The 26,705-nt window shown below is 40.4% G+C and overlaps 1 protein-coding gene across 3 annotated transcripts in view; it reads left to right on the forward strand.

The window, feature by feature from the left end:
* The window catches only part of LOC145497547 (protein furry homolog-like), a 70,844-nt gene that overhangs the window by 41,320 nt on the left and 2,819 nt on the right, over nt 1-26,705 (forward strand). Inside the window, exons 3-60 of one of the 3 annotated variants that reach the window (XM_081477360.1) lie at nt 884-937; nt 1,211-1,291; nt 1,582-1,649; nt 2,268-2,343; nt 2,513-2,563; nt 2,881-3,150; nt 3,295-3,339; nt 3,711-3,902; nt 4,612-4,713; nt 4,866-4,921; nt 5,136-5,183; nt 5,499-5,607; nt 5,779-5,859; nt 6,190-6,246; nt 6,543-6,682; nt 7,184-7,294; nt 7,407-7,475; nt 7,627-7,710; nt 8,063-8,130; nt 8,245-8,372; nt 8,752-8,867; nt 9,141-9,225; nt 9,431-9,523; nt 9,618-9,859; nt 10,294-10,464; nt 10,798-10,837; nt 10,986-11,110; nt 11,458-11,515; nt 11,926-12,017; nt 12,287-12,352; nt 12,597-12,697; nt 12,930-13,035; nt 13,145-13,199; nt 13,398-13,508; nt 13,628-13,782; nt 14,447-14,557; nt 14,798-14,925; nt 15,508-15,761; nt 15,925-16,065; nt 16,273-16,347; nt 16,602-16,908; nt 17,420-17,654; nt 17,897-17,997; nt 18,479-18,779; nt 19,314-19,421; nt 19,569-19,878; nt 20,256-20,581; nt 20,977-21,127; nt 21,470-21,580; nt 21,742-21,841; nt 22,075-22,172; nt 22,254-22,418; nt 22,858-22,998; nt 23,320-23,634; nt 24,033-24,239; nt 24,750-24,962; nt 25,474-25,637; nt 25,809-26,463. In XM_081477360.1, the coding sequence (XP_081333486.1) occupies nt 884-937; nt 1,211-1,291; nt 1,582-1,649; nt 2,268-2,343; nt 2,513-2,563; nt 2,881-3,150; nt 3,295-3,339; nt 3,711-3,902; nt 4,612-4,713; nt 4,866-4,921; nt 5,136-5,183; nt 5,499-5,607; nt 5,779-5,859; nt 6,190-6,246; nt 6,543-6,682; nt 7,184-7,294; nt 7,407-7,475; nt 7,627-7,710; nt 8,063-8,130; nt 8,245-8,372; nt 8,752-8,867; nt 9,141-9,225; nt 9,431-9,523; nt 9,618-9,859; nt 10,294-10,464; nt 10,798-10,837; nt 10,986-11,110; nt 11,458-11,515; nt 11,926-12,017; nt 12,287-12,352; nt 12,597-12,697; nt 12,930-13,035; nt 13,145-13,199; nt 13,398-13,508; nt 13,628-13,782; nt 14,447-14,557; nt 14,798-14,925; nt 15,508-15,761; nt 15,925-16,065; nt 16,273-16,347; nt 16,602-16,908; nt 17,420-17,654; nt 17,897-17,997; nt 18,479-18,779; nt 19,314-19,421; nt 19,569-19,878; nt 20,256-20,581; nt 20,977-21,127; nt 21,470-21,580; nt 21,742-21,841; nt 22,075-22,172; nt 22,254-22,418; nt 22,858-22,998; nt 23,320-23,634; nt 24,033-24,239; nt 24,750-24,962; nt 25,474-25,637; nt 25,809-26,463 (8,223 nt within the window). Of the gene's footprint in view, nt 1-883; nt 938-1,210; nt 1,292-1,581; nt 1,650-2,267; nt 2,344-2,512; nt 2,564-2,880; nt 3,151-3,292; nt 3,340-3,710; nt 3,903-4,611; nt 4,714-4,865; nt 4,922-5,135; nt 5,184-5,498; nt 5,608-5,778; nt 5,860-6,189; nt 6,247-6,542; nt 6,683-7,183; nt 7,295-7,406; nt 7,476-7,626; nt 7,711-8,062; nt 8,131-8,244; nt 8,373-8,751; nt 8,868-9,140; nt 9,226-9,430; nt 9,524-9,617; nt 9,860-10,293; nt 10,465-10,797; nt 10,838-10,985; nt 11,111-11,457; nt 11,516-11,925; nt 12,018-12,286; nt 12,353-12,596; nt 12,698-12,929; nt 13,036-13,144; nt 13,200-13,397; nt 13,509-13,627; nt 13,783-14,446; nt 14,558-14,797; nt 14,926-15,507; nt 15,762-15,924; nt 16,066-16,272; nt 16,348-16,601; nt 16,909-17,419; nt 17,655-17,896; nt 17,998-18,478; nt 18,780-19,313; nt 19,422-19,568; nt 19,879-20,255; nt 20,582-20,976; nt 21,128-21,469; nt 21,581-21,741; nt 21,842-22,074; nt 22,173-22,253; nt 22,419-22,857; nt 22,999-23,319; nt 23,635-24,032; nt 24,240-24,749; nt 24,963-25,473; nt 25,638-25,808; nt 26,491-26,705 lie in introns of all 3 variants that reach the window. The other 2 variants (XM_081477361.1, XM_081477362.1) reach the window with 2 other exon arrangements.

Consider the following 26,705-nt stretch of genomic DNA (forward strand, 5'->3'; position numbering starts at 1 on the left):
ATTTGCCGGCTGAGAAAGAGGTGATTGCCGGCTGGATCTTGGTGGGTGATCACTCGGTTAAGGACAACAAGCGGTTTTTAGGTTATGCACGTGCAATAATTTGATATCTGAACCATATTGAACCGTCTAAATCAACTACTCAATGAAAAGTTGGGAATAAATTCCTGACTACCTTGAGTATGGGTGCCACTATAATGAGTAAAATAACTGAAATGAAATCTTGTTTTGAGCACTTACTCGGCATGTTCTCTTTCTGTGTGCGGCATCTGCCTTCTTGTAAATGCGAAGCTTGGTTGCCCCGCATTCAAGGCATTGCAAAAGACTGGGGAAGAGAATTTTTTTACAGGTCTTTTGCAAAAAATGGTGATCAACTCAATGAAAATCTTTGCTGAGAGACTACTTTTTTTTAGCTACAACCCTGAATTCAGTGATGTTGATAAGCAACCATAACCTGTAGCACCTGTTATGGCTGAGTATGATTGATGAGCCATTGTTGATGATTACAGCTGAACGTGATTGTTGTTTGATTTAATTCACCCACAAAGTAACAAGTTTGTTACATGGGGGTGGGGGAGGGAAGGGGGGGGGGGAGATCAAGGCAACAAGTAGCTCCAAAGTTAATGGCAACCCTGGAATTACCTTATTGCAAAGAATCTTGTGTGTTTTAACTTGATTTATGATACAAACCCTACTATGTATTAAGCATTTATGTAGCTCTAAAAGAACTGGGTTGAGTTCGTAAATTAATGTATAAATGAACAAAGTCACTCAAGAAATCATATTAAACTTGCTAATGTGCTACTTTGATTATGTTCAGTTTGATGGAAACTGTCTGGTGAAGTTTCATATGCATGGATTTACTTGAATTACATTACTATTGCAGGAAAGACCATTGTCCAAGTCTCTTCAGAAAGGTGAAGATCCTCAGTTTGACCAGGTGGGTAGTATAGAAACCTGCATCTCTAATAAAGGTTGATATGCAAAATTATCCAAAAATTATTATAGCAAAGTTTCCTGGGGAATGACCTAGCTTGCCAGGAGGTGTCAAATTAACTCAGCAGTTTATAAGACTGTCATACTGGTGTGAGGGTGAGAAAAGGTCTGAATCCGATTGTCCCACAGCAGCAACACAGCTGTTCAACATTGTCATTATTTGTGTGAGCTTCATATCTCATGTTGTAACCATCATTTCATTTCCATTGTATTTCAGTTGCTAAATTCTCTGCATATCGTAGCAGAATACAGTCTTCCATCTCTTCTAAAGACTCTGTTTAAGTGGTATGAGAAACAGGTAAGAAAGACTGAGATTAAGAGTTTCTTGTGTCAACCCGGCAAATGCAGGGTTGCCACAAAGTTCTCAAGTAGATACCTTTTACAATAATATTATTTGCTGTAGTAGGCAATTGATTTTGCAGTCTTTTCTAAGGATTTGGAAGAAAAACCCAGCAAAGTAACTGACCACTTTTGAAAACCCTGCAAATGACCTTTTTTGTTTCAAAGATGAAAGCTGGTAGAATGGTGAATATGTTGTGTTTCAACATACCACTAAATAGGAATCTTTTGAAATTTATTTTTCAATAGCAAAACAGAACAGGGGAGTCAGAAACAGATGGACATAAAAGCAAGATCTCAATCACACGACCTAAAGGGTATGGCCACACATACATGCACAGTTGTAAATCACTGGCTGAGTTTAATGTTGTACCTTCGTCATAGCATACATGTATATTGTACCTTCATTGTAGATTGGAGTGTGATCGGAGAGGTCTTCCCTCTCTCTCTGATCGTGCTTGGGGCGTCTAGTTTCCCTCTCTCCCTGTTTGAATGCCTGCAATACAGGCTACCTACAGAGTTTTGAAGAAGACTGCTTTACTGTTGGAGTAGGCAGCTGTTTATGCCATCTTTTTCTGAAGAATTGGCAGTCTAATAGCTAGCAGAGTAGCTGGTGGAGACCATGAAGTAGATGGTGACTTTTTGCTGGCTGAGTTTGGTAGCCCTGGACGTTCTTGCCTTCATTTCATCCTACATGAGGATTTGAAAATCAATGCCCAAAATTTCCATACTGACGATGAAGCTCTGCTGAGATCTACCATATTATGTGTACCATTCTGGTTGGTTGTACAAAATTTACAGTTTACAGATTTCTGGGAGAGCCTCTCTACCAATATGGAGACAGACAAATGTAACAACTTATCAACTTCCTGATAATTTTCGACTTTTACACCCACATGTAAATTAATTTTTAACATCTGTTGTCTTATTATCAGTGGCAGTGAGTCACCAAAGCTCCAGAGTAAATTCTACGTGTACACTAACAAAGACCATCTTACAGAAAGACGAGATGTAAGTACTGTTATCACCATATCACTGTGATGAATTTTGCGCATCCCTTGTGACTTGTTACATTCTGTGCTCAAGATTGCTTTTAACTAGATGTTTGTGCATATACTGATTTAGGTTGTTATAATTATGCTCAAGATATTTATAATTATTGTTTCGTTTTGTTTTCCAGCTTGCTGTGGACTTCTTGTTTTGTTTAGTTCTTATTGAAGTCCTAAAACAGGTGAGTGAACGGACCTTCATCTTATGAGAGTGATTAGCAAATTATTGGTGACCTACTTGTACAATGTAGGACTCTTTTAATTGTTACTTTTTCTTGGGTGACGGGCCCAAAAAGCATAGATACTCGAGGCCAGGCAGACTGTCTAGTCACGTAGCAAGTACAAATATTGGTAGAACTTTGCCTCTATCATAATATTATTATTGTAAATTTTATCATACGGTATAATTTATATCTGATGGTTTTGTAAATTAGAATTTTTAACAAGTACTACATACATACACTGTATACATACATGCATACATATCTTTTTTTTTCAGTTGCCTGTTCACCCAGTCAACGATGAGTATATCCAGTACATTCTGTCACTGGCATTCAGGCATTTTAAACAAAGAGATAGTTATACTGCTGCCCCAAGTGTGGCCAGTGGGGAAATTATTGCTGTCCTCTATGCGGAGGTTGTTAGCGTGCTAGCTCAGGCTTGCTTTCTGCCTGTACGGAAGAGATTTGTGGCTGAGTTCAAAGAGCACCAGAACAACCCTTCATCCTTTGTGAATATTATTTACGGAATGAAGTATTTAAGAATTAAGGTTTGTACAGCTAACTTTTAGTTGTAACTTGCTCATTTCCGCCAAGCTCAATTTTTGTGAGGTGTATAAAATTAATATTACTTTTTTTTAATTTCAGTATTTTTTATAATTATTAATTAATTTTTGATTCATATTTATTTTCAGTTATATCCAGTTGAAGAATTGGAAGAGTCATTTAATTTTATGAGGGTAGGTACATGATACAGTGTATATAATTGAAGTACTAGACTATAGATGTATTTTCAATTAGTGAAACTTGTTAATGATGCACTGTTCGTTTCACAGTTCTGGAATTGCTTTCAGAGTGAACCTTACTCTTGTATGAATTTGAAGTGGCCCTAACACCTTTGGGATAATTTTTCTTTAAATAGCTATTTTTGTTGGTTGCACAAATTACACATTACTAGTAAGAAACACTTGAACTTCCTAGTTATTAGTCTCAAAATGTTGTTGTTTAACTAAACAATCTCTTTCTAACATGAATTTTCTTCTGAACCTGGGACCAAAATATTGTTATCTCTGTCAACACGAAAGTTTAACGGTTTTGTTATTTGTTTCAGGAATGTGCTGCCATGTTTATAGACTCCAGGGACAAGGAAGTAAAGCATGCATTTGCTCTCATGTTTGTGGAAATCCTTCTTCCTGTGGCTGCAGGTGCTAATAGAGAACTGAATGTGCCAGCGCTGAAGGGCTTTGTGGACATGATGTATCATCATACATTTGATCTTACAAAGAAGACCAGACACAGCCAAGTGAGTGAAACAGCTGTGGTGCACTTGAAATACAATAGTTAAACTTCTTGTTATTTGATGACCAGTGTGGGGCAAAATTTAAAAGTGGCTGTTGTGTGGAGGCTCGAGTAAGAACTAAGTGTGTGTTCAGAACCTGGTCGGGATGAACATTCCTGAGAGGTTGCCATTGTAGATGTAGCCAATAGTGAAGGTTCTACTATACACTTTTTAGTTTCTGTTAGTATGCTTATTCATAAATCCTATGATTATTACAAAATAAATTAAATATATCAGTTGAAAGGGTGGTCATATAGAAAGTACAGAAGAGAAAGTTGGAAGTCTTATAAGACACTTCTAACTACACTTACAGCGTATGCAGACATGTAAATCTGAGGTAAATGTAATCACACTTTTTGATCATTAGCTGCTGAATGGGTTTTAAATTGAGGTCTTGTCTCCACATGTTCCATAGGTTTTTACATGTGTTTCTCCAGGTCTTAACCTCAGGGGAGGGCAAATTCAGAGCAAGTTGCCTGCTAGTATCGGAAAAGTCAATGAATTGATTTCCTCACTCCATCTTATTATCTCCCTGGTTGATGATGGCTGTATTAAATGGGCTCATTACATATTGTATGGAAAATTTTCTGTTTGCTGAAAAATATCAACTACATGCTAACTGCAAAGCATGATGATACAGTGTAATTTTTATTTTACTTTGCTTTACTTGCAGCCCATTTATCCACTTGTGACTGTGTTGCTTTGTGTCAGCCAAAAAGCATTCTTCCTCAGTAGTTGGCCAAGTTTCTTGAACATGTGTTTGGGCACTCTGAAGGTAACTTATGATCCTTCCAGTAGAATTTAAGGAAACTGCACGTGTTAGTCAATAAACATATACACTGTTAATGGTTAGAGCAACAACCAATAAACAAGCAAGCTCAAGTATGCACTCTATTACTGATGATACCCCTTTGATCTTACTTGCAGCAAAGGGATGTTAAGATGCAAAAAGTAGCCATGGAGTGTTTATACAGATTGGTTTGGTTAGTGTTTTGATTGTATCTGTCTGATATAATTATTCTGTCTTGATGAGCGAATGACTAAACAAGGTAGTCATGCTTAAAGTTGTAATCTGCCACCCTAGGGACTTCCAAAAGTTGAGTGATAGACCTGCAACTACATGTAGAGAAGTTTTCATTGATAATAATTACTGCACCAATGAAAACTTCTTTATTATGGCATACGTTTATCTTACAGGGTGTATATGGTCAGAATCAAGGGAGAGAGTAACACAGCGACAGTGAGGTGAACAATTAAACATAAAATAAAAATTATTTTATCTTGCAACATACCCTCTCGTCGAGTAGATCATCACATTCAGGAAAGTAGGAATTCTTCTTGTCCTTTAATGCTATGGAAACTAAAGTGAGTTCTGGTAATGTTGGCCAGTTGAGCCTTAGCGTACCTTTATCTTTCACTTAGAAGATCATATAGCATTATGCTGAATAGTGTCTGCAGTCACTTGCCAATAATTATCATTGTCTTTCTATTCCTTTAGTCTCCTAGTGGAGCAATTTATGTCATCGCCGTCTTTCCTAACCTTCCTTCATTTCCCTCTAGCCGGCTACGAAGCATCACTGACGTGCTCTTTCCGCGGGGTTCCCGTGCTGTTATTCCAAGGGAAGCCCCCATGAACTACTTTGTGAAGATTATACAGTTTATTGCTCAGGTAATGGACGGTTTGAAAGTCACTACAGCTAAATATTTCAAGCCTGAGGTTATGCTTCACTCAGTTTGGAAATTGTTTTTGAAAGTTACTACAGATTGTTCATGTTACATATAAAAATGCTACTTAAAGATTGAATTACTGTGTTGTTAACTGGACTCTTTTATTATGCAGGAGAAGCTGGACTTTGCCATGAATGACATCATCTTTGATTTACTTAGTATTGGCAGAACAACGAGGACCATAAGCCCAGAGGTATCTTTGACTTGGCTTACTTCTTATTTTCGTAGTAAATTTTGGAAACTTCATGTAATATTATTACCCTTGAATTGAGACATTTTAATTTTCAGTGGTCGAGCAAAAATGCTTTTATGTTCTGTCTGTGTTGCTTGTGAAATTGTATTCCAAAATGATTTCTACTGAGTGTGTAGTATTTATTTAGTTTTATTAGTTAAATCTGAGTTTGAGTGTTAATGTGTGTTTAGTAATAATTCTTGATTCGATGCACTTCTTAACAAGTATAAGTACATTATTTTTGCACTCATCAGTTATTGTAACTATGTAAATTCATTTTGTTTTTTGTAGAGAATGAACATTGGTCTTCGTGCTTTTTTTGTTATTGCTGATGGCCTCCAAAGAAAGGTGGGTAAAGCAGCCATCATTTTTGCTATGTCCATAAGTACTGCTGGGTAACTGAAATGACTTACAGATTGTTCTTATTGCGCTCATCATTACAAAACTTAGTTGAGTGGCGTGGCTTGCATGTAGCATCCGCCATAGTATCTAGAACCTGTCTTGCCACAGAGCATAAAATTATGCAGCTATTTGCATGTATATTTGCATGCAGGAAATAATGTTATTGGCTTTGATTGCCGCACCATCCGATTACTACATGTACATGACTTTGTTACCATTTTTCGCTTAATTTCTCTTAAAAGGGTGCTGAGGCACCAGCAATGCCTACTTCCACTACATCTTTACCATCTGGCAATACTGTGAGAGTGCGACGAGTAGCTTCCATGAAGAATCTGACCGAGAGTCAAGCAAGCAGTATTGGACTAGCAAACTATTACCACAGGTACGCGAATGCTTTTGAACTGTCAGTTTTATCAATACAATGGATCAGCCAATGCAGGATATTTTCAAAAAAAACTTGTTCTTGACTTCAAGTGACTTGATAGTTGTCTTGTTTCCCCAAGTTTCCTTCCTCAAGTCTTTGTTCCTTAGTGCACAAGCTTGATGAAACAAGTGCCTCTAGTGAGTTCTGTTACAGGCTAGATTTTAGTTGGTCTTAAAACCACTGAAATTGAAGGGAAGTAAACCGTCAGCCTCTTGATTGAGCCACATGTTTGTCAGCTAGACATGTGCAATTCAACTAGAAGTCCGATATTTTTGGACTTCAAATTGGGTCTTTCCAGGGTTGCTTGTTTCCTGACCGCTGGTCAAATGAAACAAAGACTTTGGGTGCAAGGTTGTAGTTGCCCTTTGCTTTGACAGAGAGATAGAAATCTCAATTCTGCAGAGAAATGCTAAACATGTTTAATTTATATTAACTTCAAGACTGTCTTCTTTTTTTCAGCATTCGGAAGGCACTAGATAGCATCATAAGAGCATTAGATTCGCAAGTCGGTAGGCCCATGATGATGACAAACCCACATTGTTCTCACAAGGAGCCAGAGGAAGTTGCTGCGTAAGTATTGTTTTGCAATGACTGATCTGTTTTCTGTTGCTTGATGCATATTTTAGTTCGTTCCCCCTCTCCTCAATTTTCTCCCTTTCAGTTGTCCTATTTTATCCTTCAGGGGTGAACGAAAACCAAAGGTTGATCCAAAAATTGAGTTGTACAGGACTTGTATTGCCGCCGTACCAAGGTACGTAAATATAATAAGTTTTGTAAAAGAATTAAGTTATTGAACTTCAGTGAAGAACAAAGTGAAAATGTCCTAGAGATCTGCCTGTTTTGTATGTGGCATTGTACTTTGCTTAACCACAACTGCGTCTTAAATGTTTATCCTACAAAAGGTGCATTCCTGAAGGCATGACTAAAATGGAACTTGTGGATCTTCTTTCCCGTCTAACTGTGCACATGGATGAAGAATTGAGAGGGTAAGAGTAGCTGAATTATTATACATGTTACATTCAGATTAAACAGTCCTTAACTTATTTGCATTACCTGATGCCATTATTGCTGTTCAAGTATTTATTGGTATTTATAATGGCTTTGTTTCATTCCTTGTTAATTAATTTTAATTAGAGCAGTTTTCAGTTGAGTGTCGGAAGTAATTAGTCATAGGTAGTTACTTTGGTTTTGGTTTTGGTTTTGGTTTTACTACGGCTTAAGATTGGCTCAGAAGTCTAATTGGTCATTAATTGGTTTGGCTTTGATTTTATGACACTCAATTGAAAACTGCTCTAATTAATTAATATTAATTAACTAATTTCTTTTCTTTATTGTTAGGCTGGCCCTTTCATCTCTTCAATCACTAGTGCTTGACTTTGCTGAATGGAGAGAAATCACTGTCTTAGGTACAAAATAATAAAAAGAAAAGATGAATCCTGCCCGTGTTTTTTAGCTCAAAGCACTCTTTCTTGTCGAATTAGCTTTGTAATAACACTTTGTTAAAACACAATCTCTCCCAGGCTTCATCAACGTTATTCTGCGTGAGATCCAAGATAACCTGCCGTCATTGCTGGACAGTGCACTGCGCATGTTGTTACAACTGCTAGCTCACTGGAAGACTGCCGTCTCTGCTGGTCCTGGAGATAAGGTGAGTCAGCACTTGAAAAATGATCCATTACTTTTATTAACAACATGGTTTTTTATGCAGATCATGAATTTTACATACATGTAATACCTGTCGTCTGTAGATGTAATAATCTGCACTCAATTGGCAGTCCAAATTATGTGCCAACCATTTGGCAACTCACCCTTCATAAATTTTCTCTAAGTCCCCTTTAATCATGCCAACAACATACATGTACAGAGTGTGCAAACGTAAATTATACTGATACATTGTAGAATTCTGTTTTTAAATTACTGACTTGTGTGTTTGTTTGAGGCTGCTATTTTCAGTATCAGTGTAATGTGACTGTACTGTGCTAATAAATGTGTCATTCTCTAAAAGTATGGTGTGTTTGTATTGTTAGCCTGGACAAGATGCGCAGCTGGAATTGTCTGCCCACAGTCTGCCAAGTGACAAGGAAGTTGACAGGATAACTGTTCTTCACAGTGTGGAAGGTTTTGCCCTCGTTATGCTGTGCAGGTACATTTGCATCTTATTTCTTGTTGTTGTTTTGCTACATTAAACATCTTGTTTTTCGTCAAGTCAAGTTTGCAACAGGCATTTTCTTTTAAGTTTGCAAACAAAGTGTTGTTGATTCAGGCAAATCTGGAATGCTAATACATGTATTTGTTATCCCAAGAAGTGTAAATTTCTTGGAAAGATAATTAAGGATGATAGATGAAAGCCAATCATAATTATAATATTGGTTAGTAGTTTCTTGCTCATCAAATGATGATCTTTGTTTTTGAATAGTATTTACCCTGTGATACGAAAGCTGGCCTTTCTTGTGCTGAAGGAAGTCAGAGTTTTATGCAGCTTAATGGATCTCACTGACAAGGTACTGGAGACTTTCATTGACAGCACAGTTTACTTCTTGTTACTTGAAATACAATGATCGTTGTCTCAGTGATACAAAACAATGGATAAGTTGTTATGTATATGTGTCACAGCAAAGTTTTTTCAGTATTCCAGATATAAATCATGTCATGACAACCATGTTTTGGTTGTTATGTTGACTTTTTTGGTTGTTATGTTTTCACCAGGAAAAATCTGAGAAAGTTGTGCTTGATGTGGTAGACCAAGTGTTTCCAACAGTCCTTGAGAAAGTTCTGCATTCCACTCCACAGAGTGAGAAGGTACTGCACTCTTCTATCTCTGTCTCAAAAACTGCTGGTTGCCTGAAATTTTCAAGTTTACAGCCATTAAATCAGTATTGTACTCTTTTGTCAGCTCTTCTCAGGACCTTTGAGTAATGTGGACATCTTAATTGTGAATGAGCGTTTGTCAGGCAACATGGACAAGGAGACAGGAGAACAACTGAATGTCGCATTGCATAGCCTGTTCTGGTCATCACTTATGGCAGGCCTCCTTAACAAGTGGTATCTGCCTGAGCTTTGTCCCTCTGCTCTGCAATACAGTTGGCCTAATGTCTTCAATCGCCTTCTCACTGTTTACTCGTTAATTGATTCAGGGTATGAGCTTGAAATATTGGTTCACTTAAGTACCTGAATTCAAATTGAACGTTCCTCACACACTCAGAATAAACATTAAAACTCACTTTCATTTTCAGTATGTGAATTTGGAATAAAAAGTGCAATGAATACTAGTTATAGTCTGTGCACTTACTGATTTGTTAGATGTGTGTTTTCATCGTGTGAGCTAAAGCTGCTTCACCTCAGGACTGATAAAAAAATAAAAAATATAACTCATTTACCTCCGGATTACAAATCCAGTGCACTAATCACTAGGCTATGCCACCTCCCTTGAAACCAGTTCCAGTGCTCATTGCGTGCTCCCGTAGAGTCTGTTGCATATCAACAACTCTGAGAAGAGTTACTGGACGTAATTCCCAAAGTACTCCAGGTAACAGCTGTTTACTGACATGAGGTATTTCTCTTGATTGCAGTGCTTCTGGAATAGATTCCATCACCAGTCTATCATCTGTGTACAGCAGAGGACCAAAGAAAACCATGAACATGAACCATGTGTGCTTGTTTAGAAATTACCTGATATTTGCCTGTTGCGCTTACCCTCGATCACCTCCGCTCAGAAGTGACTCTCCAGAACAGGACGGAGGGTCAGTCAATGTTTGATTTTCTTAACGCTATCAAACTTGCAGAAAGTTTTGCTTCCTCAATTCTGGAATACGAACCCAGCAAGCTCTATGTAGAGTTTTGAAACGCGTTGGCTATACATGCTTTAATATAAGTCGATTACCACAGAGTATTGGTAAGAAATTTGTAATAGCATTTATCCTGACATTCAGGAATAGTACAAGTACTAATATGCTGTGAAATGCTGTGAAACCTTAAGTTAAACAGAATGGCAATTCTCGTTCTGGATTTGAAACAGACTTAAGTTTTAATTTACTGATAGAAGTTAACTTAACTACCTGTACTATACATTTCAGAGCATCATCAGAAGGTTCAGAAACCAAGGGCGATTCCAGAGTGAGTTTTACGTTACAGTATTTTTGTGTCATCATTTCTAACACATTACACTTTCAAGTCACTTTCTGAATCTGTTGGATGTACAAGCAACATATATATCAGATTAATTTTACTCAAAAAATGTTTGTACTTTTTTTTGCTTTCACAGCCCCCTTCTCCTAGCATGGTTGACAGTTTATTCCGTTTTGCTGTTCCACTGCTGAAGAGTGACTGTTCTGATATTAGGGAGGCAGTCATTGTTGGGCTTGGTAGAACCAGCCCGTGTTCTTACAGGTAAAATACTGGACATGGCATTAATTGTTAATTTTGCAAGTAAAAATCGCAATTGTATAGTTTATGAGCAGTAACTTTATGACTAGTCCTACTCATTCTTAAGTACTGAAAGTGGTTGTACATGTACGTACAGATGTGAATCTAGTGGGCTTGGCTGTTCAATGAGATATATTTTCGTCTGATGCTATCTTTCTTGCTTGACATCAGCCTTAACTGGACTCATACACACTGAATGTCATAGATCTGTTTGCAGATTCTATTTGAGTTCGGTCTTATACCAGTGTCGTATTTGTTGAATCGTTAAATCAGATGCAATGATTTATATGATTTTTTCCTCTACCTTCCAGAGAGTTACTTGAAGAACTTCACTTTCTCCTCCGCGAGGTTCTTGACAGACGTGCAGAGGTATGTGTCTTTCTTTATGAGGACTTATAATGCTTTTCCTCGCTCAACTGGGCACATAAATATATTATGACCACGAAGTAGATAGAAACTACACAGTAGTTGACAGTTATTTGAGTTTGAAGCGATCATCAGACTGTGCCGTTATCGGCGGTGGAAACAAAATTTAAACTGACTCGTACAGGGCGTGTGGAGCGATCCTGTTTCTGATTGGCTGCTTAGAACTTGTTCTCATGCCTGCATTTTGTTACAAGTTCAGATCTTTCGTTTAGACGCGTAGATCTACATTGTATCAGCGGATAGAATGCAGAGTTCAGGGTTTCGAATCTACATTATATGTAGGTGGAATAAGCAATTGCAGGTTGTTTTTGTTCAAGACAATCTATTTATATGTACCTTGTGTTTGCCTGCAGAGCGTTAGACGAAGAAGAAAGCGAGATGTTCTGAGAGCATATGTGGTTAGGATATTTGAGCTCAATGCTGAGCATGGCTGTTTCAGTGACAGGTTAGCGTGTGAACTGCTTACAGTACTAGATTTGAGTCTGGTTTTGCAACCTCTAGATTTTGAACAAAGATTCTGTGGAACTGGTATCACGCCTCAGATTTCTTTTTGGGCTTATTGCAAATTGCGGTACTTTTAAAGATACGCCTATGCTTGGTTCACTGCAAGTAAACTCAGTGTAACCAGCCATAGGTTATTGTTCATGATTCATGCTTTGACATCTATCACAGATATTTCTCTTATACTCACCATTTGTTCTTCATCTTATTTAGTGCCAGTGAGCTTGCTTTGGAGGATGGGTTACATCCAATATTTATCGAATACATTGAAGGAACAAGGTAAAAACATTGAACAGGTGCAGATACTACAACGTTATCCGCAGATATAAAGTTCAACTTGTCTGTGCACTTATATCTATTTCCAGCTCCCCCCCCCCCCCCCCGCCCTCGTCGTTTGCCATCCTTGGTTGTTGAGTACAGTTCTACGTGAAGCTGTACAGTGTTTGCCTCCTCAAATCATACTAAAAATAGCGACGTTGTGTCTTGAACTTAAAGTATTTTAAAATCGTCTTGTTATCAACAGGTCTTACTTGGAAAGTGAAAGCGAGAAGGACATGCCGGCCATCATGCAGCTGCGAGTTCACTTTGCCCATTTTCTTTACAAAATGATCACCTCGGTTCCTGGTGAGTCACTTTTTTGCTTATTAATTTCTTCCTTTCTTTCGTGATCTTTTAAAAAAAATTGCCGTTGGGAATCTTTCGTTTCCAGAGCAGAAGATTGACCGCTAAGCGTGTTCGTGTTTAGATTGTGCTAATCAGTCACGCAGGAATGACGAGTTATTCTTGTTCATCTGTGAGGTACTTTAGCGTAGCAATTCGTTTGTCCAACTGACTGCAACTCTCTTTATTTCGACAGCTTCTCTTCAGAGGAATCTTCTGCCTGATGACATGCGTTGCAACCTGTTTTTCCAGTTTAGTAGCTGGTGTGCTCACTTTGGAGTCAAGGCCGCTCGACATGAAAAGTAAACTGCTTGCTATGTTCGCTTCTCTGTCATATCGCGTGCTTTTGTGGTTGGGTTTATATTTCATTTCAATCAATTAATGGCATTCTGGTTTCATTGTCATTTGTAGAATCTCACTTGTTCCAAGTGCACAAAGCAATGATTTGGAGCTGGCTTCCCTTCATGTAAGTAGTAGATTTTCTCAATTACTCACAGATTATTACGATTAACATTTCTGGCTGAAATAGGACACAAGCAGGGTAGGAACCATACCTTTAGGAGAATGATTAGAAATGTCCTTTTATTAAATGGTCCAACGATGTATGTGAATGGCTCTTGACAACAAGCTTGTATGTAACCCTTGTTTTCTTGTTGTCTTTCAGGCTATGTGTGGCTTGTTACAGTGTGGTCCTGTTTTTGATCCTAATGGGCTTATCACTGGAGGGTATCTTTACAACTGGTTACAGACAGTTCTCAACTCACCTAAGGAAAAGGTAAGGGTTTAAAAAGGAAATCTACCAGTTGGCTCCAAAAGTTAGCCAGCAATTCTTAGACATGAAAGTTTCGTTGCTGAGACAGCATTGTTCGTTACACTTGCTTGTTTTTTCGTCAGATCCATCAGCTGGGATATGCTACACTTGTACATCTTCTGGAGAACAACGCTAAGATCCCGTCCTTACTCCACTGGGTAATAGACAAATGCTACACTGGTGCGAGGCTGGTGGTCAGCGGCTGTTTCAAAGCTCTAGTTTCTGTTTTTACCAGAAGGTAACGTTGTTTTTCAATTGTTTCTATATACAGTAATAGCTGAACACGCATATAGTCCTGAGTAATACTGGTACCTGCGTCTAAGGCCGTTAGTCAGAGTTAGTTGGTCAAGAATACATTTGCAGTAAAGAGAATATTTGGGAGTAATGTCATAAAAAAGCGACACCAAACAACAAAGTCGTCTAACTAAAGGCGCGATGATGTGCTTGTTCCATCGCCAAAAACGTTCCTAAGTTAAAGCGGTCGTGGTCCGACGAAAAATTGTCTGTTATCTCAAGCTACACAATGTTTGTTGGTTGTGCTCCCAAGCGTCTGTTCCGTTACTGCCCCTTAGAGTTCTAATTGCTAATTGTTCTGGGAAGGTATGGCATTGCAATATTCATTAACAGCGACACTTATCCACGTAGTGGAGTTTTAAATGTGAACAGTTGCACGAATTGCAGTCTATGGTAAATCTTTCCTTTGTTGTTTTTGGCATTGATAGATACTAAATTATAACTTCAGAGAAGTTCAGCATTAAAACAATGATTACTCATGAGACCTGAACTTTCTCTGAAGTTGTAGTTGATGCTCCTCAATCGATTGAGTTGAACGCTCTACGAAATATGTTCTACTCAAAGAAAGAATTCGATACTAAATTATATATTTTTTAATTGATCAACAGTGAGTATCCTTGTGAAATGATACCTGTTCTGAATGTGGTGCTGTTTAAAACTGCTGATTCTTCACTGGACATCCGAGAGAAGGCGGCTCAATTGCTTCAGCTTCTTGAAAGGTAGAACGATTTGTTATTCTCTTTGCTGACAGCAAAACTTGCCGAGCATGAAGAAAACATTGACCATCCGTTGTAGTGGAAAAACGATGGTAGAGTCTCCATTGACCATCCACGTAAGATTTTAAGGCTGTAAGGATGTAAGCCTCCAAGATAAGCTTTTTGAGGTCTCAAGGCAAACATTTACTAAAAGATGTTTGGATAAGATTATACAATATCATTGTTTTGTTTGATGTTCTACAGGCGTTTCTTTCCTGTTACAACACCAAGCTTGTCTTGTGCGTTCCGTTGTTCCTACTCACAGTGCCAAAGGACATTGTCTCAAGCGCTGGCCACAGCACACCCTGAAATCACCGTCCACATGTTTGAAGGTGTGTTAGACTTTGTTCCATTGTTCTGATAACTTCTTTGTTATTTGGATTGCTGCACAAAGTGGTGTAACAGAAGTCTTGGCGTTGGTTCATGATTGGCCGGTACACATTGTCCAAGGAAGCGTCCACAGTACGCCGGAGAAATTATGAAAACGCAGCTTTATTTCTACGGTTAGGCCTACCGTCCACACTGATTCGTCACGAAAACGGAGCTTTCCGAAAACGCTCTTCAAACCGGAGGAATTAGAAAAACGCCGGGTTTTCGTTTTCGTGTGGACGGAAAACATTTTGAAAACGGAGCTTTTCTTAAATGATGGCATTACGATAACCATGTGATTTCCCGTACCAAGTTTTCCTCAAACACAAATCCAAAATGACTGGTGATTGTTGCGTTTAATTTTCTCCAGCGTAGCGTGGACGGAAAACATTTGATGCGTTTTCAGAGTGAAACCTCCGTTTTCAAATTCCTTCGGCCTAGTGTAGACGGGGCGTAAATCAGCGTCATTTGGAAAGATGTTTTGTTGATAAAGTAATTAAATGTAAGGGGAGTTTAATGTGTGCTGTACTTTTGTCTTGTAACAGAGATGACCGCCAGGTTTGAGATGACATCACTCGTGGGTCAGCGGTGTATTCTGCAGTACATGCTCCCGTGGTTAGCGAACATCGAGCTGGTCGACTTGTCAAACGCCTCTCCCACTCCCCCTGAGTTGAACATAGAGACAGAAGAAGAAGAACAGAGCGGTGCTATGTCTCCTGTAGAGCTAGAGGGGGAGGGGTGGGGGTCTGTTGAAGCTACACAATTGGTGCTTAACAATCTGTTCTACATTACTGTTAAGGTGAGTCTTAGAGATCCTTCCTTACAATGATGTTTGTGAGTGAAGCCAAGTTATGAGTTTTTCTCTGCCCTACCTTTTCCCCTCATTTTCATCTTGACCCAAGCAAAACGTACTTGGTAATGAATTGATGCAGTTACTTACTCCATGTATTTTGTGTCTTTAGTATGACGAGCAGTTCTCTAAAGAGATCGAGGAGGCCTGGGGCAGCTTATGTGGCAGTCGATGGGTGAACAACCTGCATGAGATACTGGCTTATCTTATAGCGCTTGCTGGCGTCATTGGTAGTTCAGAAGTACTTGTTCATGTGAGTCAAACGTTTGTTTTGATTCATATTTTCAATCATTATAGGAGCAAGTATTCTTCATGGAATAAACCCCATCATAATTGAGGCACTGGCACATGTCATTGTTCTTAAGCAACCTCTCTGACAAACGACAACGCGCACTCACCTGATAAGGAACACTTTTGGACTTGGTCAGTTAATTTTCTAATCAACCCTTATTTCTTCCAGGCCAAGAAGCTTGCAGTGTATTTGGCGCGTGCAAACCAACACAAGACCGTCGAGGAACTCATGGAAGAACTGAAGGTAGGAGAATATGCATCCTTGACTAGATGGACGTAAAATAATTTGGGCATAGGTTTGAAAAAACTGTCTTATCTTCGGTCATTATGTTTGTTTGGTTACGTTTGTTAACACTCATCTCAAGGGTAACTGGCAAGTGTCATGCTCAACCATTTCGTTTTATTATTCAAACAACACAAGGTGTTCACATCGGGTTATTTTTGGTTTAATAATGGAGTCTTAAACTTATGATTGACATAGTCAAATTTGTGTTACAGCTTACAGAGACCGTGGCATCTCAGTTTGAACGCTGTGACGACGCGCCGTTTTTTCGTCCGCTGCAAAAGTCGTCCACCAGTCGGGACTCGGTCAGTGACGTCACGCCAGGGGAAGGGACGAGGTCATCAACTCAAAAGGAGACTGGGCGCCAGGCGAAAGCTTCCAAAGAAGACACGAAAACAGAAGAAGAACTGTCAAGAAAAGAATCCAGGGACGAAAGAAAGGAATCAAGAGAAGAGAGACGAGATACTGCCAAGGATGACAGGAAGGAAAAAGGCGACTCGCTTCCGAGAGGTGTAGACAGTGGTAAGTGTATGTGGTTCAGTGCAATCTGACCATGATCTCCTATATGTTGGGCTTCACTCTTGTGAACGGCGAGTGTATGTCGAATAAAGCCTTATAATGATGGATCACATGTGGGGCTTCACTCTTGTGAACGGCGAGTGTATGTCGAATAAAGCCTTATAATGATGGATCACATGTGGGGCTTAACTTTTGTGAACGGCGAGCGTATGTCGAATAAAGCCTTATAATGATGGATCACATGTGGGGCTTCACTGTCGTTACGAACCCGTGATGTAGTTGTCACAACACTCTGAACATGTTCACCTAACTGTCGACTGGATTGATATCAGTGATGAATTTTTCTGAGTTTGAATTCCATAAGTCTTACGTGAGTGGCAGGATGATCAGAGGGTGTGAAGAGAGTGAGGTTTAACCAGAGTCATCTATAACTTTTGGCACTAAAAGATTTGTTGTTCTCACAAGATAAGTGAGCAATTCTGAATTATAAAGTGTTTTATTATTCGCTCGGCAGCTCTTACGTCTGAGCCTCTGGAAACCACTGTGCCACTAGCAGAGCCTGAAGAGGAAGATCCGATTGTAGAGGGAGAGAAACCCGAGGGGGCCTGGGCTCATGAATGGGTCATTATGGCACATAGGCTTGTTAGTGCTGGTGTGACTCTCTCATTACCAGTCCCTGAGGGAGAGAAATATTTTGCGCCTCTTCCTGATATTCTGCCGTTTGCACCGTATGTGGCTTCACTGTACAGGTAGGACCAGAGGTAGCATTCTGCCCTGTAATGTCATAAGCTTGTGAACTCGTCATGTCAAAGTCTACTTCTATCAGCAAATGCACTGAGGTTAAAGCTCTAAACTGTAACAAGTATATCAGAAGAAAATCCCCTATTTTACTCCTTGTCTGTAGTCCTGTGGTGTCTGCATTAGTGTGTCTCATCCCTAGGGTTATCTGTACGTGCTGTATCTTTAACTGACAGGTGTGGTTTGTTTTCAGGTGTAATTTTGCTCTGATGCTGCTAGCTGAAGTAGTTCTTGACCAAGCTTCAGTGGATTGGGAGAAACATCTTCCTCTCATGCTTCATGTTATTTTCCTTGGTGAGTTTACCGAATAGTTGCGCTTCCTGCGTATGGACGTAAATAAGAGCTGATGCAAAGTATTGTGATCTGTTTGCTGAGATTAAAATGGAATGTCGATACGTGGCATACTCGCAATGTGAACTTGCTCAGACAGTAATACATGTAACTTGCGCTAACATTACGCGAAATCAAATTTACTTAGTGGAAGTTCTGGACGGAGGAAGGGGAAATGTTTGAATTGTCATTTGAATGTGATGAATTGCGCGCGTGAAATGGATTGCTAATATGTGCGGGGCTGGACGGCTTCCTGAGACCGCCTTACGTCAACGAGTCCTGTACTACATGCTTCAGCTCGCTATATTGTACGAAATGCAGCAGTGGTTTCGAGACCGCTGTGCTGTGTACGTTCATTTGTTTAAAATCCGATTGCGTGTTTTCTGATGCTCAGGATGTTGATGACTTGATCGTCTTAATGACATGCGTTTGTTTTTCTCCTCAGCTCTGGATCACGGCAAAGCCTTGGTTTACGAACACAGCAAGAGATTATTAATCAACCTCATCATTGTACTGGTGTGCCGAGGGGATCACGTATCTTTAGCCCAATCCCTCTTCAACTTCATCACAATTTCCGAACAGGGTCTTGGCAAGCATGGCCTGTTAAAATCCTCCTGGACACTTGATGTCGGTAACATCGTAGGTGTAGCTGGTTCCAGTGCAGGCGCTGGGACTGGTGCCGAGTATGAAAGACAGGGTCCTTCTGTGGAGAGTAATGGTGCTGGTGCAGGCGCTAGCACATCCGGGTAAGTTGAAATTCCGATGCTGTAAAGGAATAAGAGTTAGTTAGCAAGTGAACTGTGCTTTGCCCAAACCTCTGGCATTTGATCGTTGAAAAGCAACTACGGTGCACAACAGTTTTGCACGGACTATCGTAAAATAAACCATGTAACCCATGAGCTATCGCGAGTACAAGTTAGTGAGGTTTTTTGCGGTGCTAGTCCCTGACAACAAAGTGAATGCGGGGCAGTTTTATCTGCAGAGGTTCCCTACATTTTCAATCCTTTGTTATATTTTTCCTTGGCGTACGTAAAGAAAAAGTTGAATTCAGCAATGGGCGTAGGTGTCCCATCCCGTATGGTACTCGTGGATGGCATACTAGTCTATCGCAGCAAGTTATACACCTGTGAAGAGGGAAGCACTGTGAGAGTTTAGTGAACCCAAATCGATCGATCACCGCGTTGTTGTTTTCAGCTGTTTGTATATCAATCATGATATACAGGATTTGTTTGCAGTTTCTCTTTACAGCATTTTTTGCTTGCTGATCCTTTTTTTTGTAGGTCTGCTGCTGGCAGCAGTTCTCTGGAACAAACTCTACCACCTGAGGAAAACACTGCTAATAGGCTTGTGGAGCAGATCCAAGAACTGATTGAATTTTTAGCCAACAGGTGAGGAATGGTTCTTTTGTCAGGACCACTTTCTTCTAAGATTTAATACATCCTTATATCAGTGTAGGTACAATACAAAAGGGATATAAGTCACTTCTATGTTCACAGAATACAGTTTTTAACATGCCATTCTCCTATGTCTCCTAGCGATTGTAAACCTCTGTGGGCGTTTGAAGAGATCACTCCTCGTTCATATAAAATCAAGAGCGCCGAGCAGTTAGAGCTTTTTGTAGCGTCAGTTGTACAAATTTTCCAAGCGTCCGATCACGGCAGTAAAGTACAGGAGAAAATGGCTCAGGTAGCTCTCCAGTGGGCCACTTCATGCTCCTCAAGGCACTATGCTGGCAGGTCCTTCCAGGTGTTCAGAGCTCTGAAGGTACCTTTCTCTTGGTCCATGCTGTCGGATGTGCTCTCCAGGCTGGTGGAGTCTGTTGGCGATGGTAGTGAAGACGTGCAGGTATGTTTAGTTCATATATATTCTGTTGTAGCTTGAATAGTCGTTCATGGGTTTATTGTGTCTTCACACCATTACCTGCAAAAGAATGTATTTCAATTGAAGAAACTGAGTGACTCAAAGGCGGTCATACTACATTTAAAGACTGCTGGTGGGAAATTTTCAAGTCGATCAAGACAATTCAATCACTTGAGCTGTTGATCTTCACCAGAGATCTTAGCTGCAGAAAAAACTAAACCGATTGCTTTTTCGCTATGGATAGTAAGTACGTCCGTTTTGATCGAAAGTCTGTTCAAGTCTGGTTTCAATAGCTGTGTTATCAACTATGCTTAAGTTCCTTGTGGTCCGTTCAGCTCAATGTAGTTTTATTCACTTCTCAGGGTTATGTTATGGAGATCCTTCTGACACTAGAAGCCGCTTCTGATTGGACAATCGTGGACCAATCAAACACGACTGAGTTGTCGAGTAGCCTGGATTTTGGGCTCGCGTCTCACCTTGAAGATGAAAAAGAAGACTTTGTTGATGGAATCAACTTAAACATCTTGAGTTCAAACGTTGGATCGGTTAGTCCACTGACAAGGATTAGACATGGCGGGCACATTCGTTCTCTTAGTAGTGGCTGTGAGATGAAAAGGCACTCTTCTCTTTTTAATCAATTTGGACGCCTGAACGGCAGCAGAGATGATCCTCATCTCAGAACAAGAAGGTAGCATTACAAATACTCAGTTACGATCCTTATGACATCTGCCAATGTAATTCTTTCTTTATGCAAGTTTCAGTCGTGTTCGTGTTGCGTTTTTCTCTCGAAAAGTGAACTTGAACGACAGTTGCTTCCTCTAGTTGTTTCCGTTTTCCCTTTGAAAATATTTGTTTAGGTTTTTTTTAAGGCATTTGGTTAATCAAGGTAACATTGATGTATCAATCGCAAATTTTTAAAGGGTTTGAAAACTATTAGGCAATGCATTCTTGAAAAGGGACCCAAGGTTGCCCCTTCTAATAAATGGATAATTGAGTAAATTGTTGCCTTACATAATCTAGTACCTGAAAGGGAGAAAAAAATGCCACAAATTTGTTGATTTGTTTTTTTTTTTTTTTGTTCAGCGTCAGTGTACAGTGTCTAAAGACACCTTCTGAGGCCATCAATCCTCAGAGTCAAGCAGACATGGTGACCCGAGTGTTTTGGATCGCTGTCTCGTTACTCGAATCTGATTATGAACATGAATTCCTTATGGCTATTCATCTGCTCAACAAGGTTAGTATCTCATTGTATTGTATTGCGAAGCCAAAACTAACGTCCTTTCGTGGTTTGTAATTGAGGTCGTCATCACAAGTTCTTGTAACGCCACTTCCTTTGTTGCCGAATGCACGCCACGATGTATGGCTGAACTAGCTATGATTTTACTATTTTTCGAACAGCATGAGATAGAGGGATGGAACCAAATTTTCAAAATACGTTTTAATTGTCCGAGTCTCTAATCAGTGTAGTACATACCTTCTTCTCAAACTGCTGTTTTATGAACTTTTAATCATCAGGACTTTTTTGTAGGTGCCTGTACTATGAATGGATTTTTATCTTTTGTTTCGTTAATTAAAGGTACTGTCTTTTCTGGACTTAAGTCAACACGATTCCAGGGAAAAACTCGACAAAGTTCTTCACAGGCTCAAGTGGAATGATTTTCCAGGACTACAAGCACTGCTGCTCAAGGTTTGTACTTGTTGTTTATCGTCAACACTTGTTTGAGATTTCTCCACTCATTCTTCTCATCCATGTTAGTTATTTTTACGACTGAATCAAACACACATAAAGGTTAGTCCTATAGCGTGACATGATCTTATTTGTGCTGGATTGCGTGACTTGTATTTCAGGGTGTAACGAACACAACTACTTCAGAGCCTTCTCTTCACCTGCTGTCCAAACTTACTGTGTTCTCAAACGTTAGTCTGGTGGATCCGTCCCAGGCCGCAGGTGAGTGTTCCTGTTTTTCTGCTTCCTGGCATTCCTGTTTTTGTGCAATTTTCTCAGTAGATATTTATAACAACGTCCCTGACTCCCTGAACTTATGTCTTAAGAAATAAGTGACACTCTGAGGAGAATTAATTTAACAAAGTTGTGACTAAAATGCAATGACACAACACTAAACAATTACTCAGAGGCGTATAGATGCTTAAGTGGAGCCTTATGTTATCTGTTTTCCACAGGTTTTGCACTCAACGTGCTGGCCTTGTTGCCGCACATGCTGGAACATTTTGACGAACCTGACGAGTTTAGCAAGACATGTGCTCACAATATAGTGCAGGTAATCCACTTTACACTCTTTTTATCACCGTTTTGTGATTTGGAGTGTCGTTAGTAATCGAATGGACTGGCTTTCTTTCAGGTTTGCAACACTTCGGGGAATCTCGCTCATTTAGGCAAGCTGTTCGAGATGTACATTGAGAAATCCTACCACAGGCCACGGTCCACGTGGCTTGACTCGGTCTGCAGATACATCAATGATTCCTTTGGACATCTCACGAGATCACATATCACTTTCCTGCTAGAGGTATCATTAGTATATCAAGGAATTCGCGTTGTTGTTCTCTCAAAGTTACCTTCTAAGGTGGATAGTCATAACCCAGCCACAACTCGACAGATTTGTTGTCCCATTGAGACTTTCTAGATACGTTATGTACAGTATTGAATTACGGTTCTTGGGTAGTCGATCGATGAAGAAGTGAGGTGGGGGGTAGGGGGTAGGGGGAGGGGGTCTCTGGAGAGGGTGCTGTTATCTGTCGTGGTTGCTGGGGCAAAATTGTAAGCTTACTTCATCGAAGTAGTTTCTATCAGAAACATGTCTTATTACAGTCGGTGACGACCACAGACAAAACAGGGGTAATTTTATTCAGCTTGGTACCATGAAATCTTCCTGGGGAGAACTTTGGCTTTTATTAGTCGCTTTCAGTTGTGCTTTCTCTGAGACCTAGCTGCTTCGTGTTAACCAGGTTTTAGAGCGTGGTCCCCCAGTGTACCATCAAGTTGTGCTGGGCATGCTGTGCGCTCTGATGAGACTGGCAGACTTCTCATCACCAGCCATGAGACACTTCCAGAATGAAGCACTCAAAACAATAGCCAAGTATCTCAAGGTACACATTACTTGTCAAAGAAAATAACAGCAAAATGAACTAAGAAAAGATAGAAGGCTTTCATTTATAGGGTGTTGGTTACTTAGTACGGTTTTCTTAAATAACCATTCTATTCACTTTAACAAGGTTTCATTTTTATTGGTAAATGTATTCAATATTTTTTTCTGACGTTGTTGTGCATATTTTTTGATAGGATCTCTAGTTGATTAGTTGAAAGCTACCTATTTCAAAAAACGATTGTTATGCCATACCTTGTAAGTTAGACATAGTTCTTCTTTGCCAGTTGTAATCTCAATTACCCTCGGTTTGTTTCTCTTGCAGGGTAATCTGTGGAAAGAGTCGCTGGACATTCTAAAGATGGCCGTGTCCCACTCCTCTCATCTTGATACACCTCCTCCCCGGCCTGCCAGCTCTGTCTGGACTGCATACGACAGCTCCTGGTCCGCAGAGGCCATGATGATAAAAAAAGACCTTCCAGGGAGGACTCTGGACTTTACCTTTGACCTGTCTACCACCCCGGTGATAGGACGGCGGGTCACGACAGAGAACCCAGTGGAGCATGGGAAGGAGAACAAAGTCCTGTCCCCTGTGGCCACAGTGGATTTGTCGGCTTGGAGAAAACCTCATCTTTCACAGGTATCTTTACGTTACTGTTATAATGTCTGGGTCATGATCCTTTAAGTCGTTGCTCAAAATATTTATTCTCCCAACTGCTCGCTAAACATTGCTGTAAAAAGAAAAAAAGTTATGAGATTTTGTCTTTTTGAGATAAGAACTGGAAGGCATCGAGAAGGCATGGGTGAGGTTGAGCTGCTTGCGAGCAACGGAGTTCAGTGAAGAGCTATGGTGGAGGCCCTTTGCCTCACGAGGGACCATGATATTTTGTCCGTGCATTCGCTCTCATTGTCGTGACGTGATGCTTCTGCCCACGAAACATTTCGTTGGATTAGCGTTGCGTGATTTCTTTGAAAATGGCTGTGTATACGTGTTGGTCAAGGCTGTCTTACTGTTTGTGTTTTTTACTGTCATTCTAGCGTCGTACTCGTGAACGCCTCGTGAACGTCTTGACGACATGTGGTCACACGGTAGGCTTAAAGCAGAGCCCATCTGTTGTGTTCAGTTCGAGCAGTGACCTGGCAGTGGAGAAGCAAGGTGCCGGACAACAGCCATCATCTGAGGAGGCGTCACTGGCTGAAGGGCTGACTAACGAGCCTGGCAAGGATGAACTCGAACCACAACAGGTCCGTTCTGAACATTCATTCAGCATAAGCAGAAAATATTGTTTTACCATAAATATGGCAAACAGAAACCTTCTGTTTAGTTTCCTGAGTGATAGGAATTTTAAATTGGTCAGCTTGAAAAAAGGGATGATTTACTCGCCCGGTCTCACTATGGCTCAATGTTGCAAACAAGTGGATCGCATTGTCTAAGTATATTTACGCGTAGCCACACATACACATCCCGTACCTTTTGTTAATTGGTAGTGACATGCATCTCTTCATAACTAAACAGTCGTCTAAGGATTCGGGGGTTTACACAGGTTTGGGTGTACTAAACCAACAGTGAAATAATTGTTAAATGTGACTTGTATTACTCGTTTTCTAAAGGACGAAAATTTAATTGTTGTCGAACACAACTGACCATGGGTGCCTTGGAGTTGCATGAAAACGGTATAAAACGCATTCGTAAAATCCAAAAGAGAAAACAAAAAGGTAGAAACAAGCTTCATGGCTGAATTGTGTTTCTTTCAGATAAGTGTGCTGACAAATTTCGACTTCTTGTACGACGACGAGGCCGAAGACGTGTCGTGGGGGCCTGAGTACGAAGATCGGCGCTTATCCTACTGTAGCCTGGACGTGGGAAGTCTGGATCGAGACATGAAATCCAACCTGCAGACTCTCGAGTGTCTGTCGGGCAGCGAGCAGGATCTGACTCCACACGACTCCTCTGACGATGACGATGAGGTACTGTTCAATATTGGCAAGGGCCACTTTCTGTTTGAAGTGTTCTAAAGTGCTTTAGGTCGAAGAAAACCTGTTCGGCTTGTTAAGGTAATAATGGAGCAAAACGAACAAGGGTGATTACGATTGGCGAGGACTGAGACAAATTACAATCTACGATTTGAAATTGCAGCTTTTATTTTGGTAAATATTCACGTTGCAACTCCTTAACTTTGCATTTCTTGGAGATTGAAAGTATCCTCACATGTTAATTTGCGCCTTAGAAATATTAAATATTATTATTATTATTATTATTATTATTATTATTATTATTATTATTATTATTATTATTATTATTATTATTATCCTTTGATTCTTTTGAACTGGTGACGAACAGAATTACTCTCGGTAAAGTAACTCGCATGATTTCCAGTAATCTAGCTCTATTATTGAAAGAGAGTAAAATCTATGTAAGGAGAAAAGATGTCTGTTTTTCTCTTATTTGCTAATGAGGTTGTGCTACGTTTCATTCCAGCTTGCTCGTTCCTTAACTACTAGTGCGCTGACCGTAGTTACCGACAACTCCACAGCGCTGGAAAGCTCGTCGGAGTCTTCACCTAACGTGACTGTAATTGCGATTGACAGTGACGTTAAGAGTCAGGAACAGGGAAGAGAGAGCCGCAGTCCATCTGTAGAGAGGTAGATATGAAGTGCTTATTGCCTCGCCAGGTCACATAAGCGGCTGGAAAGGTGTTTTTTGGTAGTTATGTCCCACGTTATGATCAGCCTGTTAATACATGGGAATTCGTTGAACTGTGCATTGTAAAATACCACAGTTATAAATTAACTTCCAATGTTGTTTTGTTGTAGCTCGGACTCGTTACCAGGCGCTTCGGAAACCAGCTACTCGTACAAGCTGTTCGCCGTCACTGAGATCACGTGGGACTCACGCGATGAGCCCGAGAAGCTGTGGACAGCCCACGTGGGTTCCTTGGTGAAAGACACCACAGGGGTTATTGCTGTCAACACTTTCTCCTTGTTCTGTTGTCTGTACAAGAACACGCGCAGAAAATTCTACAGTTTGACACGAGAATGCTGTAACTATCTGGTGGAGGATAAATTCCGAGATGTGGCCCAGCACTTCTCTAACACCTTGGAGTTTTTAGTGTCCCGAGGCGATTGTCCTTTCGTCTGCATCGATACAGAGACGCTAAACCGAACAAAGCTGCTTGATAGGCACAAGTTTGCAGTCTTGGAGCTTCATTCACATTTCTCCAGCTACGTACAAAAGAGCGAGAAGACGCTGGAGTGCCTAGATGATGTCAAACTGGCGGTGAAGCGATCTTCTGTTGGGTCACACCACGAGGAATCCGAGACTCGGCTGTCACCAGATCCTGAGAATCAAGAGGCGAGACAGGTGCAGCTATGTCGCTGTCTGTACAAGGCACATTTTCAATTCTTACTCTTCTGTAGCACTTACGCCCGGCTCTTGGAATCTCTGGTACAAGCAGCTCGGCAGGCCGAGGTAAGTTATGGATGACTTCTCAAGGCTGTTACCTAAGAAAATTTTTAAGGAGCCCTTCGGGTTCCTTCCACCAAAAGTTGGGAGCCCAAGCCACCTTTTTAGGAACCCAGATAAAATTCTCCGTGGTCAATCCGGGGGGGGGGGGGGGGTTGGTGAGTTTGAGGAAGATGGGGGGGGGTTAATTGTGGAAATTTTGGGGAGGGGTCCTGGGGCAGAGATTTTTCATGAGACACTAATATAGT

The sequence above is a fragment of the Orbicella franksi genome, chromosome 9 (assembly GCF_964199315.1).
Source record: "Orbicella franksi chromosome 9, jaOrbFran1.1, whole genome shotgun sequence".
Lineage (NCBI taxonomy): Eukaryota > Metazoa > Cnidaria > Anthozoa > Scleractinia > Merulinidae > Orbicella > Orbicella franksi.